Source organism: Perognathus longimembris, chromosome 3 (assembly GCF_023159225.1).
Source record: "Perognathus longimembris pacificus isolate PPM17 chromosome 3, ASM2315922v1, whole genome shotgun sequence".
NCBI lineage: Eukaryota > Metazoa > Chordata > Mammalia > Rodentia > Heteromyidae > Perognathus > Perognathus longimembris.
In genome coordinates this window covers 89,296,234-89,310,493 of record NC_063163.1, presented here as the reverse complement: position 1 = coordinate 89,310,493, position 14,260 = coordinate 89,296,234, and the positions used below count along the sequence as shown (strand labels likewise).

At 46.7% G+C, this 14,260-nt stretch overlaps 1 protein-coding gene across 2 annotated transcripts in view; it reads right to left on the bottom strand.

Annotated features, from left to right (window-relative positions):
* Nucleotides 1-14,260, bottom strand: part of Glt1d1 (glycosyltransferase 1 domain containing 1) — a 50,692-nt gene that overhangs the window by 14,127 nt on the left and 22,305 nt on the right. For both annotated transcript variants that reach the window (XM_048343141.1, XM_048343140.1), the window contains 4 exons: nt 11,730-11,766; nt 10,385-10,441; nt 2,444-2,539; nt 1,754-1,803 (listed from right to left, as the gene is read on the bottom strand). In XM_048343141.1, coding sequence (XP_048199098.1) covers nt 1,754-1,803; nt 2,444-2,539; nt 10,385-10,441; nt 11,730-11,766 — 240 coding nt within the window. The remainder of the gene's footprint in view (nt 1-1,753; nt 1,804-2,443; nt 2,540-10,384; nt 10,442-11,729; nt 11,767-14,260) is intronic.

Genomic DNA, 14,260 nt, shown 5'->3' with positions numbered 1-14,260 from the left:
AACAAACATGTGCAGGGTACCTACAAGCTCACACACAAAGAAAACACCAACGGTTTTAAAATAATCTAGAATGTCATTGTGATAATTTGTAAATGGTTGCAGAGTAGACAGATTGAAATACTTTACATGTATGCATAAAGACAGGATAATGACAACCATTAAAACGGTACAATAAAAATCGAGGAGGAGAAGCAGAGAAACAGAGGGGGTGAACGTGAACGCGGTCTATGCACATATGGACGCAACACAGCAGGAGCCTTTTGTGTAATTAACTTATAGTAATAAAAGATGGAATAAAATACCAAAGCCAAGGATGTAAATGCCGTCATTTAAAGAGCAGAGTGATGTTATTCAGGACAGGTAAGAGGTGGGTCTGCCTCTGCCTGAGCCACAGAGGTGGTTACAGCTGCCAAAGAGCTCAGCCAGGCACCTCCCAGAAACACCTGCGGGCCCCCAGGGGTTGAGGCCGGTGGGGGGGAGGGGGAGGGGAAGGTTGAGATCCCGGGGGCAGGGTATAGGCCTGAGCATTTTGGCGCCCACAGGGACAGGCCCAGGTCTGAGCCTGGGACTGGAGCAGGTGCTGTGGGAGGGCAGAGAGCACTCACATCCTTCTGCACTTGTAGAAGGAAGCAGACACAGAAGATACACAGAGAGGCACAGAGAAGCAGAGACGCAGGATGTGCACAGGCATGGCACAGGCAACAGATTCCACGACCCAGGATTCCACAATACAGGAAGGTATGGGGACCCGGTCACCTCCTGCTCTCCACCCTCATCCCCGGTCCACACAGGGGGACTCATGTCTCTCAAGCCTTACCAGTGGGTACAATGGTCACTGCAACCTCCTTTCCAGTTCCCAGGGGGGAGAAGCACAGATCAGGGCACAAAGGCCACAGTGTTCCCAGTGATAGATTTGGAAAAATATCCAGACTTGCTGCCCGAGTCTCCAGAAAAACAGACAAACTGTCTACTCATGAGCTTGTTTTTAACTTGCTTACCAAGAAGCCATTTCACTCTACCCATTAGTGCCTGCCTTCCTCCAGGATCGTCCTCATTCTACACGACAGAGAGGCCACCGATTCTATGGGCATCCTGAATCGATTCCAGGGGCATCCCGCACTGATTCCCTGGGTGTATAGCACTGGCCTGCCACATGGCACTGCCCTGCAGGAATCCTGCACTGAAACCTGCTAGTTCTTGGGCTTCCAGCCATTCCTCAACAAGCACCTTCTCCAGGCATCCTGCTGACATGTGGCAGGATGTTTTCTGCTTCAAGCAGCCCAGGCGTATGACTGAGTCACTGTGGTGTCTTTACCAGGGTCTCCAGTGGGCAGAGGAAGTCACCACCACCCTGCATTGCAATACTTCCCCAACCACAGCTTGGACACCACTTCACTGCCCATGGGCGCCCTGACTCAATGTCATTTTACACCTACTGGCACAGGTGGTGACCTGGGAAAGCCAAGCCCCACAGACCACCCCTCTCTCTCCTTCAGCGCTAATTCAGTCTCCAGCTCTTCAGCGAGTGAGGATGCAATGGACGAAGAGGTGTGCACTCCTATCACACGTCACAGATACCTACAAGGCTTGGGGGGCTTAACCCAACACGTGCCATTCTCACGCAAATAAAAGCACATGCAAAAAAAAACAGGGGGCAGTTGGCTAGAGAGTAACAAAACTGGTTTAGAAAATGTGTCTGTAAGTATAGAGAAAACAGAAACGAGCTGCTAAACACTCATTACTATGGACTTACCTCAGGGCCAACAATGACTAGGTAAACATTGGACTCTTCCTCATGCCATTCTTAAAAAGAAAAAAAAGAAAACAAAACTTTTCAAATGAGTTTTTAAAACTAAAAAAGTTAGCTGGGAAAACAGCCAAGTTTAACATAAATCATTCTATAACATAAATTATTTTGGATCATTATGGTTTTGCCCCTGTTACTTGCCAATATAAATTGCACTTATTTAGAATTTAAATATTTGACATCTTACACTTTCAAATAAGATTTTCCCCCTACAATGCTATGCATTATCTGGATTTCTAATGTACGAAACTGTCACCGAAACCTAATCTGGGCTTTAGGACAGATAAACTGGAGTGCACACCATCAGTTTAAGCTACGAAACCACACCACAGGCATATCCTAAAAAGCAAGGGTGTACATGGTATTTCCAGATAAAATTATGTTAGCCTTATAGGTTATTTGCGATTTTTATTATGTCCTCCGGACCTAAAGGACACAGGCAAGCAGAAAACTACACTGAAATTACTATGCGGAAATATTAATCCCATAAATTATCTTTCTGGTTGTTTCCACAGCAACAATCTAGCAGTTCTGCTCCGGGGGTAAGCTGGAAGCCCTGGAAGCTGACAGTGACACCGACAGCCATCTCAACACAGAATTCTGGCAGTGAGGAGGGGGTGGCACTGCGGCCCATACCTGAAAACGCATCCACCAAGAACAGAGGGTCTTTCACTTGCCGAAGTCCGCAGATCAGAAGGAAAATGCGCAGGTTGTCGGCGCTTTCGTTGATCTCTGTCACAGAGGAGAGGACACGTCAGCGAAGAGGACACTGCTGGCCCTCACAGTACAAGGCTGCCGAGGTGGCACCAATGCTGGAGGCCCCCAGCTCCCTAGCAAGCACCCCAACCTCCCTGCTGTGAAGCAGGTTCCTCCTGGGCAGGCCAACCTAAGCTGTGCCCAGCCTGTGAAGTCAAGTTCAGCGCTGCGGCCATGAGGAAGAATGAGGCCAGGGATCACTGACATAGCCATGAGGGAGACAGGAGCCCATGGCCCCAAGAGGAACCTGGCCCCAGGTCCAGCTGTGAGCAACATTTTCTGGATGAGAATGGCTGATGTATTCATGCATTTGAGCATTCATATATGCACATCTGAATGAGTAAGTGTCCATAGGTATGCAAAAGAAAATATCATGGATGTCTAATTAACAGTGTGGTACACCTTAACTAGCTAGCTGCTATATCGCTATACCTTTTGGAACAGTAATAAAAGCACCGATGTCTCTTCCTCTCTGTTCCTTTTTTTCCTCTCTCTCATCTGTCTGTCCGTCTGTCTCTTTCTTTCCCTCTCTCCAGGGAAGGCTTGCCTGGCCACACAGCGAGCTGTGAGGAGTAGCTGTGGATACCCATTCCTGACAACTCTTCCCACTGAAGTGGGGCTGCCCTCCCCACCCCTGGCCTCAGGTCTCCCCTGGGACCCACACGCTGACCCTCAACACAGAGCAGTGTCGGCGGGTGACAACTTCCACGCCCTGCTGTAGCCCAGTCTTGTGCTGTCCACTCCAGAGGCTGTCTGGGAGACCCCGGTGCCTAGTCATCAGGCCCATGGCCCCCGTGGGGTGAAGACATCTGAGACAGGACCTACAGAGGCATGTGAACCCAGAGCACGTGTGCAGCAGCCAGGCGCTGCCAGGGGAGCCTCAGAACAACAAAACTGCCCACTCCACTGCAGGGGTGAAATTTTGGAGCCACTGTGTTAATAAGCCACTCAATCTGGTGGCTCTTTACAGCTTCACAGGTAACTGATCCAATGGTATTAATACAGGCAACGTAAGCTCAACTAAAACATCAGAATTCACCATCTTTTGTAACTGGCCATCCACAAAAAGAAGCAAGTTCAAGGTGGCCCTGCCCAGGATGAGCGCTTGTCCATTTAATGTGGACAGCCTCCTTTCCTTTGTGTTTCTATAAGTCTTGAGCAAAAATTTAGTGTGTCTGATTATAACAAGGTACATTCACACTGGATTCGCACAATCAGCAAATCATAAAAAGAAATATTTAACCCGATCTACGGGAAATCTTTGCTGGCATATTGAGATATGACTCTTAAAAACACATTAAGAATTGTGGGGCACTGGAGCTGGGAATATGGCCTAGTGGCAAGAGTGCTTGCCTCGTATACATGAAGCTCTGGGTTCAATTCCTCAGCTCCACATATATAGAAAACAGCCAGAAGTGGCGCTGTGGCTCAAGTGGCAGAGTGGTAGCCTTGAGCAAAAAGAAGCCAGGGACAGTGTTCAGTGTTCAGTGCTCAGACCCTGAGTCCAAGGCCCAGGACTGGCAAATCAATCAATCAATCAATAAATACTCAATAAATAAAAATAATTTAAAAAATTAAAAAAAAGAATTGTGGACCACAGTAGTTCAAGCCTGTAATTCTATATACTTGGGAGGTGGACATCTGGAGATGACCATGCAAGACTAATTCAAGGCATAAAAGTCAAGACTCCATCTCAACCAGTGGCTGAGCGCAGTGGCACATGCCTGTCATCCCAGCAACAGAGAAGCACAAGGTAGATAGCAGAGCACAAGGGCCAGGTTGTGGCTCACAGATGGGGTGCTCAGCAAATGTGAAGCTGGACTTGAATTCAGTCCCCAGCACCACACACACACATTAACTGCTGACAATCTTACTGAGATGTCTTGAGGGTTTTCCCCTGCTAAAACCCTAACTATACTAAAATTAACCTTCAATCTAAACCTGAATGATCACTTACGCAACCTAAGTCCTGAACTAGAAGCTATGTGGGGAATGTCAACACAAGGTCAGAGAATCTGAAGTCAGGCATCAGGTTCTGAGGCGAGGGGACAAGCTCTTCTTTTTAATAAATCATAAGCTATTCTGCTCTTTAATAAAATCTAAGGCCAGGCACAGGGTGGCTCATGCCTATAACCCTAGCTGCTCAAGAGGCTGAGATCTGAGGATCACAGTTCAAAGCCAGCCTGGGCAGGAAAGGTCAGTGAGATTCTTATCTCCCTTTAACCACCAGAAAAATGGAAGTGGTGCTGTGGCTCAAAGTGACAAGAATGCTAGCCTTGAGCAAAAGAGCTCAGGGGCAGCACCCAGGCCCTGAGTTCAAGCCTCATGACTGACAAAGAAAAAAAATCTAAGGAGAGAGGGGTTGGGTATGAGAAATGTTCATGTTCCCAGGCCAAAGCCAGTCATGAGTGCTAGAACTTGAGAGTAAGCTCTGATGAGGACAGAGACGGACAGCACCTTTGCCAGAAAGACAGATTAGCTACAAAGGAAACAGAAGATCAGAGACCTAGACTTGGCATGCAAGACCTAGGTGGGCACGTGCGCGCATGCACATGCACACACGTGTGCCCACATGCACGCGTGTACCCACAGTCCATCTATTCACAGAAATCTGTGTGCCTCCGAGTGAGATGGTTAGGACGTGGCATCCTTGGTCATAGTTCTGATCTGGTGGGTCACCTGTGCACACATAGGAATAAGAGGAAAAGAAGAAAGGCTCTCCAAAGAGAAAGTAGATGTGTGCACCATTGAAAGAAGGGTATAAATGGAAAAGGCTCCACAAATGACCCCACTGCCCCACGGATGACCCCAGAGCTGCAGCCTGGGGCACACTGGTGACAGGCACAGGAGCTGGGGACCTGTGTGGCTTCTCTCTGAGACAGCTGTAGGCTCTGCAGATGCAGGCCTTGGGGTGGGGTGGGGTGGTATGGAGCAACCTGGCCCTGCACATTCTGGGTCCTGAGTCCTGCAAGGGCAGCCCTGAGCTGAGGCCAGCCCAGCGCCCAGCTCTGACTCCCAGGGCACTGCCCCTGACAGGAGGTGACACGTACACCACAAGGCAGCCAGGGGTGCTGTGTGCAGCACAAGAAACAGGTTCTGTCTCGAAGTGGGTGCCATGCTGGGACGGGAAGTAAAAAGGAAGAGGGGGTGAGGATGGTAGGCACTTATACACACGTATGCATATGGAACAATAAAACGTGTTGAAATTGTTTTGAGGAGGGGGAGATAAATGATAAAGAGGGATGGAGGGTGAATTTGATAGGGGTACACCTTATGCACGTGTGGAAACATCATAATGAAATTAAACTCCTTTGTCCAACTATTACACACAAATAAAAAATGGGAGGAGGCTGCTTTAGTCTCTGCAAAGTGCTGTGATGCTTTCTAGTCTGTTTCATTTCAATTTTTTAAAGTGCTCGTCCCCAGCTCTGAATTGATTCTGAGGCCGCTGGCCCAGAAGGGGACAGAGCTAATCCTATACGCCCTGCCTCTCTCCCATCTTCCTCCCAGGCGAGAGAGTGAATGTCATGGGAATTTAGGAAATTAAATTAGAGAGCGACAGAACAAGGCACCAGATGCCTGGTCTCATTCTAGGATTTAAGAAAAATACAATGCACACACTATGGTTAGAGTCCAGTGGCTTTTGTGTGCTTGTCAGGGACCCAAGGGTTGGTCTCACAGAAATAAAGGGCACTGTTGACCTCAGGCCCACCCCACCTGGGCAGCAACAATGCTGCACGGTAGCCCAGGTGCCTCGTGGCCCTCAGCCATCTCGGGGGAGTGCTGCATTCACTTGCGGACTTTAAGAAGAGATGAAGGAGAACAAGGAGAGGGGTGGCGTCCATCGAGATACACTGTCCTCACACACTGAGACCCCCCTGTACAACTACTTAAAGGCGATATTAAAAAAAAATGAAAAGAAGCTAAACAGATGGGACCGCTACCTCTGCTGGGAGAGGAGGTTGGTATCTGGCCCTGTGTTCCAGTGAACTTTGTTCCTCATCTTAACTCAAAGCTCGCTTTTTACTGTCTGCATTTCCTCTAATACGCAGGTGAGGTGTGAGTCAAGGCGTGAGCTCATCACTTACAAATACACACATCTATGTGTCTTTTCAATAACATCATTTCCTGCAGAATCGCGTTTTTATTCAAAACAAAAGGTGTCATTTTTGTGGTCTGGCACCAACTGACGAAACATGTCGTTATCTCAACCTGAGTGAGACTCGACCAGGGCTGGCGACGTAGCCCCCTCATCTCTCGCTTTCCAGTCCCCAGCCGCTGCTCCAAATTCTCTATTCATCACATGCATGAGCAGAAAGGCACCCAAGCACTTCGGTCACACATGTTAACTTTCATAAACCTTAACGGCAAAGACTGATTCTATGCCTATGTAGAACAAAGAGTCACTCGTTACCAGTAACCCCCACCTTGCATCTGAAACTCAAGTGAATTTTCTCATAGCCAGGGAGAGGGAAAAACTACAGCAGGATTTAGGGCCTCTAGGGAGAAATACAAGTGGAGTTTTGATAAAGAAATGCAGACAGGGACAGAGACAGAGATAGGACTGTAAATAAACAAGTAATACAAAGAGAAGTAAAATAAAATGGAAAACATTTAAAAAAATACACAGGATATATGGCCCAGTCTTATTTAAGTGCTCCTCTTGCTCCTCTTCCCAGGTTTCGGTTGGATAGTCCCTAAGGATCATTACTTACAAGTGTCAGTCATGGGGATTTACAAGCAGAAACCATGAAATACTGAATCAAACTAACACTTTTACCTCTATCTACAATTGCAGAGAAACCATGAAGGCCAGGGAGGTAGCCTGACTTCTATATCCTTATCTTCCCATCACAATAAATATCATAAATGTCATGTGAGGAAGCGATGCCACTTATTACATTTAACTCACCCCATTCTGTTTGTCCTTGGGTGACCTGTCTGAACACAGACCATTGCAAGCCTCAAATTGGGTTCATGTCATAAACTAAAGGAAACTCACTTGTGAGCTAGGATTTTGTCGGAAGACCTGCCTCACGTCAGATGAAGGAGCACGCTCTGCAACGTCGTCCTCAGACATTCAGGAGGCAGAGCAAGAGGCCGCGTGACTGGAGAGGGCTTCCTGGCTGCTCTGATGAAGTGTGGGATGAGAGCCTCCTCCCTCCTCCTGATGTACACTGGGGGGGAACGGTTCTTGGAGCTCAGAGGCTTCTGACCACTAACATTCTGTCAGCCAGTTCCCCATGCTCCAGAGACAAGGATACGATGGGGAAGGGGTGCTGAGGACAGTCCATCCCCAGAGCCCACAACACAACAAACAAACCAATGAGGACTGATGCCAGAGTCACAGACTAATTCTACAGCACCCCTAAGTCATTCTCTCTACAGCCAGCCACCAGCCACCGCCAGAGGCTCTCTGTGCCATAGTCACAACTAACTGCACCACAGCAAGATTAAGATTAAGTGAGTCTCCTGAGGAAATGTTTCCTGAGGAGTAGTTAAAAGCTCTTGTCTATTGTGTTAATTTGCTCAGCAGCAAGACCAGACATTCCCCACCAGTGGACAGAATTTGGTGGCAACCATCCTGCTTTCAGAAATGAAGGGTCTTGGGCTGGGCATATGGCCTAGTGGCAAAAGTGCTTGCCTCGTATACATGAGGCCCTGGGTTCAATTCCCCAGCACCACATATACAGAAAATGGCCAGAAGTGGTGCTGTGGTTCAAGTGGCAGAGTGTTAGTCTTGAGCAAAAAGAAGCCAGGGACAGTGCTCAGGCCCTGAGTCCAAGCCCCAGGACTGGCCAAAAGAAAAAAAAAAAAAAAGAAATGAAGGGTCTCAGGCTGTAATTCTGTCCTGTGACAGATTGAAGATGAAGTCACTTTACAGCAGGCCATTCACAGAGGGCCCCTAGATCTCAACAGTGGCACAGGCAGACATGATGGAGCAACCCAAGGGCGTGGGGTCATTTGTAATGCTGAGAACCACCATGCTGCTGTTACCCACACTGATGAACACACTACGGAAATTATTTCTAATAAAACACTTGGAGATTTTTCTCTTCAAGGGAAACAAATGCTGACATGCATAGTTTGAAGTATCTGCAATGAAAGCCGGCTCCGGGAGTCTCTGTGTTGGTTTCCTTTTATAGGCTCGTCTGGGAAGGTTATGGCAAGACCTGTGACTTCAGCTAAAGGTCCACACCTGGGTGGTCACCACTGGGGAAGCACGTTTTGGTTTCAAACAGAATTCTCATGCTTCCAGTTGCATGTGTGAATCCCACTTTACCTGTTCTGGCATCTTTACTCAGAATTAACTGGGTTGGAAACCTGAATGGGAGCCATAATCTTAAAAAACAGACACTGTGGGCCACATTCGTGGGAAACTAAATGTTGTAGATTTGAGGACTTTGGGCAGAGGAAGTCTGTGCAGATCTCACGGCTAAGCTCACTTTACACCATACAGGAAACCGCAGTGTGAGATGCCCTCAGCTCCTCCCCCAGCAGCTGGAGAGGGTGGTACCCTCTCCCCTCGCTGATGAGCTGGGTAACAATGCCAGGGGAGGTCGTCCTAGGAGATACCTTTCAAGATGCTCGAGAGCTGTGGTTAGGAGCTCAGTCTCACGTCGGGATGCTGGTGTGTAGAATTCCTCCAAAGGAAAGAACTGGGTGGGTATTGCACGCAGTTTAAAGACCTCACACTGCCCTGAGCCCCTAAGGAAGCACTGTAAAAATTTTCATGTCCGGCCAGGGATAGAGGTCTAATCAGTTTATAATGTTCAACATAATACTGTGAAGGAATTAAAACTCATGATATAGGGGCTGGGGATATGGCCTAGTGGCAAGAGTGCCTGCCCCATGTACATGAGGCCCTGGGTTTGATTCCTCAGTACCACATATACAGAAAATGGCCAGAAGTGGCGCTGTGGCTCAAGAGGCAGAGTGCTAGCCTTGAGCAAAAAGGAAGCCAGGGACAGTGCTCAGGCCCTGAGTCCAAGGCCCAGGACTGGCCAAAAACAAAACAAAACAAAAACTCATGATATAAACAGAAGGCACACAAAATCTGTGAAGATGTGAAGATGAAGATTATGAAGTAAATAAGATTTAATTAAATGAATAGCTACATCACAGCTAGAGAGTTTTTTTGTTTGTTTGTTTGTTTTGTTTTTTGCCAGTCCTGGTGCTTGGACTCAGGGCCAGAGCGCTGTCCCTGGCTTCTTTTTGCTCTGCCACTTGAGCCACAGCGCCACTTCTGGCCATTTTCTATATATGTGGTGCTGAGGAATCGAACCCAGGGCTTCATGTATATGAGTCAAGCACTCTTACCACTAGGCCATATTCCCAGCCCCAAAGCCAGACAGTTTTAAGATACACTTCTGCTAAGATGTCAATCTCCCTAAATTGATCTCTAGATTCAATGCAACAGGACTTTACAGAAACTGATAAGATGATCCTAACATTTGTATGGACATGCCACAAATCCATAATAGCTATTGTGTTCTGACTAATACCACCTGATTTCTAGACTTAATAAAATCTATGTCAACAGGACAGTTAATATTTGCATGAGGACCAATCAATATATATATATCAACGAAACTCCCATACATAGTAAATTAATTTTCAGTAAAGGCATTAAAGTAATTCAATGGAAAAGAATATGTTCAATAAATAACAATGGAGTAATGGGACACCTCACACAAAAATTAATTTCAAGTAAACTTATAATCTTAAATGAAAGCATTAAAAATGCTAAAACTCCTGGAAGGAGAAAAAAAAAACATCTTTGCAACTTTAGGCAGTTGAAGATTTCTGGGAACCCCTTACCTGAACGCTGAAGAAATTCCTTCCAGTTAAAGGCAGGGTTGGGTGTGGCTGCAATTCCTGAAGGGACCAGAAGGGGCAGGATCACGTGGCTGGCACTGCAGGTCTGTGCTTCCAAGCCTCAGTTCTCACCAAGCTCCTTGGGGTTCCAAGGTCTTCACTAGGGTCCCAAGCCCCAAGCTGGGGAGGGGGTGGGGGCTGAAGCACAGCCCCAGACTCCACGTGAACACCTCCCCGCTTAGCCCCAAGCTGTTCCTGCAGGTCTGGAGTTCCTCACCACAGTAAGGGAAAAGGTTTCCAGAGCATTCACCGTGAAAGGAGCTCTGGCTCACAGCCCCTCCCCATTGACCACCCCATTCTTCCACATTTCCTACTCTCAACCTTCACCAAATCCTCGGGATCCTCTGCTCTCTCTATCCTTTCCTCAGATGGGTCCATTAGGTTTCTCTAGGCTAGGACTGGAATCCTGGGTCTCGAGCATGTCAGGCAAGTGTCCTACAACTACTGAGCTCCACTCCCAGTGCAAATTTCAACTTTTCTAAAATTCAGTCAATGGTTGACAGATGATCTTGGCTAAGCCAGTGCGTTCCACCCATTACTCTGGCCATGAAGACCCAGGGGGCATGTTGGCTCCTCTAACTAAGCTTTGCAGCTGAAACCAAGGTCCAAAGGAGTCGAATGGCTTCCCTCTGGCTTCAGTGTGGGCACAGGGGTGGTGTCCAGGCTAGGGCACAGGAAAGGTGAAGTCAGGCCTCCCTGAGCCTCACATACTTCTGGACTTAGCTAGGCTGAGGATCAGTCACATGTCCTTCTCTGGCAGGAGGGTGGGGAGAAGAAGAGTCCAGGTATGCTCACTCAAGCCAGCTTACAGGTGCTCAGCACTTGAAGGGAACTGGGATGAAGTATATTGTACTTCTACTGGTGAAAAACGTGAACTGACTGGCATTTGTATTCTGGTGGGGGGGAGCCTTGAACTCAGGGCCTCTCACTACTGCTGAGCTTTGATCACTCAAAGCTGGTGCTCTACCACTTGAGCCATGCCTCTACTTCTGGCTTTGTGCTGGTTATTCAGACATAAGATTCTCTAGGATTTGTTTGCCTGGATTGGTCCTGAATGATGATCCTCAGCTCTCAGCCTCCTGAGTAGCTAGGATTACAAATGTGAGCCACAGGCACCCAGCAATTATTCTTTTATAATTTGTCCCATTCTTCTTTTACTCTAATGTTAGAAATTAATGAGATAATGTATGCATTCTAATTATTTACATAAACCTCGGAAATCATTGCTACATCATGAATAAACATTTCAGTATATATCTCTTAAAGAAAAATATATACATATACTTACCTTGGCTCTGAACATAGATCTTCCCCTTTGCATGCGGCTTTTGAAGAGAAGAAAAACAAAGTAAATTTGATGGTCTATTTTATGCTTTTTAGAGATGAAATAAAAGTCATTAAATTTCTGTTGGAAAACATTTACGAGTCATTGACACACTGCTCGCATCTTTAAGAACACAGGGTTACTTCTGCTGTTAATGGGCTTGGCTATTATAAACAAAGCATCAGTTAGGTAAGAAGTACAAAGAAAGACATCCCTGAAACGAGACGTTCTACTATGATAGTGGAAGTTACTGAAGCTGGAAAACATGCAGAGCCATAGGCAGCTGATATCCAGACTTCTACGAGCAACGAACACCCTTGTATGGAGAAGAGTGTCCTCCAGCCCTCAGGGTAAAGGGAAGAAGGAGAAGGAGAAAAGGACAAAGAAAAAGGAAGGGTGAAAAGAAAGATAGAATGAAGGAGGGAAGGACCCTGGGAATGGGGGGGGGCAGAAGGGCAGGAGGGGGCAGATTCCTTGTACCACGAGGACAAACGGGTCTGGGGCCCTGTGATGCCCCATGCTAGGGCAGGTCTCAGGCACTGTGAGGCCTTGCACCAGCTTCCACGGGGAAACGGCCACAGTGACCAGTGGCTGCTAAAACTGACACCCTGTTATTCCTCTGGAAGGACGCTGAGCTGAGCCACAGGGAGGGCAAGCATCTCAGAACACGCCATCCTCAGTCTGTGGCTGAACGCTGGGCAGAAACCTGTGCACAAAGGTTCAGAGGCCCCACGGAACACTTATCCAAGGGCTTTGTAGTCTGGTGTGGGGCACAATTCTGACATACCAACTCCAGAAAAACTTGAGTCTTGAAGGTAAGGCAAAAGCAGAGCTATACTCTTGCCACTGTCCTTAGAAAGATGCTTGGCAATTAGAAATGTATAAACTCAGAGTGCTCCTGTCATGAAAATTCCTTTTCTCATTAAAAAAAATCATCACTTAAATTGTTGTTTCAGCTCTCTACAACCAGAAGGAATTTACCATACATGGAGATCTGTGGATTTATTGTCTTCTCTTCATCTATCTCTTACTTTTAATGAAAGCCTGGTAAGAAAGTGGCCAGTGTCGGGCTGGGGATATGGCCTAGTGGCAAGAGAGCTTGCCTTGTATGCGTGAGGCCCTGGGTTCAATTCCTCAGCACCACATATATAGAAAACGGCCAGAAGTGGCGCTGTGGCTCAAGTGGCAGAGTGCTAGCCTTGAGCAAAAGGAAGCCAGAGAGAGTGCTCAGGCCCTGAGTCCAAGGCCCAGGACTGGCCAAAAAAAAAAAAAAAAGAAAGTGGCCAGTGTCATACAGATCTCTCAAGCATGCTGTCAACAATAATGCAAGAGCTCCTCTGAACAACTCAAGAAAACAGTTACTGTATAGAACTCTAGACCCTGGTTTCTCTTAAATAATGTACTAAAAGAAATCTGGCAAAAGCAAATTGCCTTGTATTGATTTTGGAAAGCATGTTCTGTATTAAAGTGTTATACAAATATGAATCATTTTCTTTGCTCAATATTTCTTGCTCCGTTTGCTCTAAGATAACAGGAGTCCAAGTTCTGTGTATCACTATTTGCTTCACCAGATGATCTCATTGATACATAAAGTCAAATAAAAAGAAGACGAGGAATTTGAAGGTATGTCTATGAGAAGTTATTGATTATGTCATTTGACCCCATTATTCGGTGTTTCAGGACAGAATCCTGTTGGATAGATGCTTATAAACAGGTATGGATTTGTAAGAGACCCAAATGCTAATTGATAGAAAAAAGCAACCAAAATAACATGGAAGCTCATCTTCTGAAATTATACTATACAAATGGAAAACACAATAGATTATTATTTTTGTAATACAAGCACAATCTGGTATTGTGTAGGCAACAAAAGGAATACATTTTCTTTGAAGTTACAATACAGCTTTTGATTTTAGCTTTGTAAAAGTATGTGTAAAATAATTACAAACTGCTTCAAAGAAATCACGGCCCATACCTACAATGCCCACAGTACAGGTCTGTGCTATGGACGACATCTAAATTGGGAATGTCTCAGTGGGTACAGTATCCTTTTGTTTTTATTTCTTTCTTTCTCCTTTCATTCTTTTTCTCTTAATAAAAAATCTGTTGCCAAGCAAGGAAAGAAATAAGGGGGGGGGGGACACAGCCCTGCCACTGAACTGGACCACAGAAAACTCATGAAAACATAACGTGGGGATGATGAAAGGCATTACAAGCAAGAAGGTGCCCTGTTCTATGCAGTCCAACATCAGGAGAGCAGGGGATCAACTCTGGATGAAGCCCAGGCCAGATATGCAGCCAGCCCAGGGACTTCTGTCCTTCAAACAACTTCCTCACAGTTGAAGAGGTGCTGCTCAGAGACAGAGGATGCTGGGAAACTTCACACCCTCCTGAAGCCACCTGCCCAAGGTAAGGTGAGGCTCCCCACAGCCCAGGCTGGAGCCCAGGTCACTCTGAAGCTCTGCAGTTCCAGAGTTCCCCATCTGCCAAGGTTT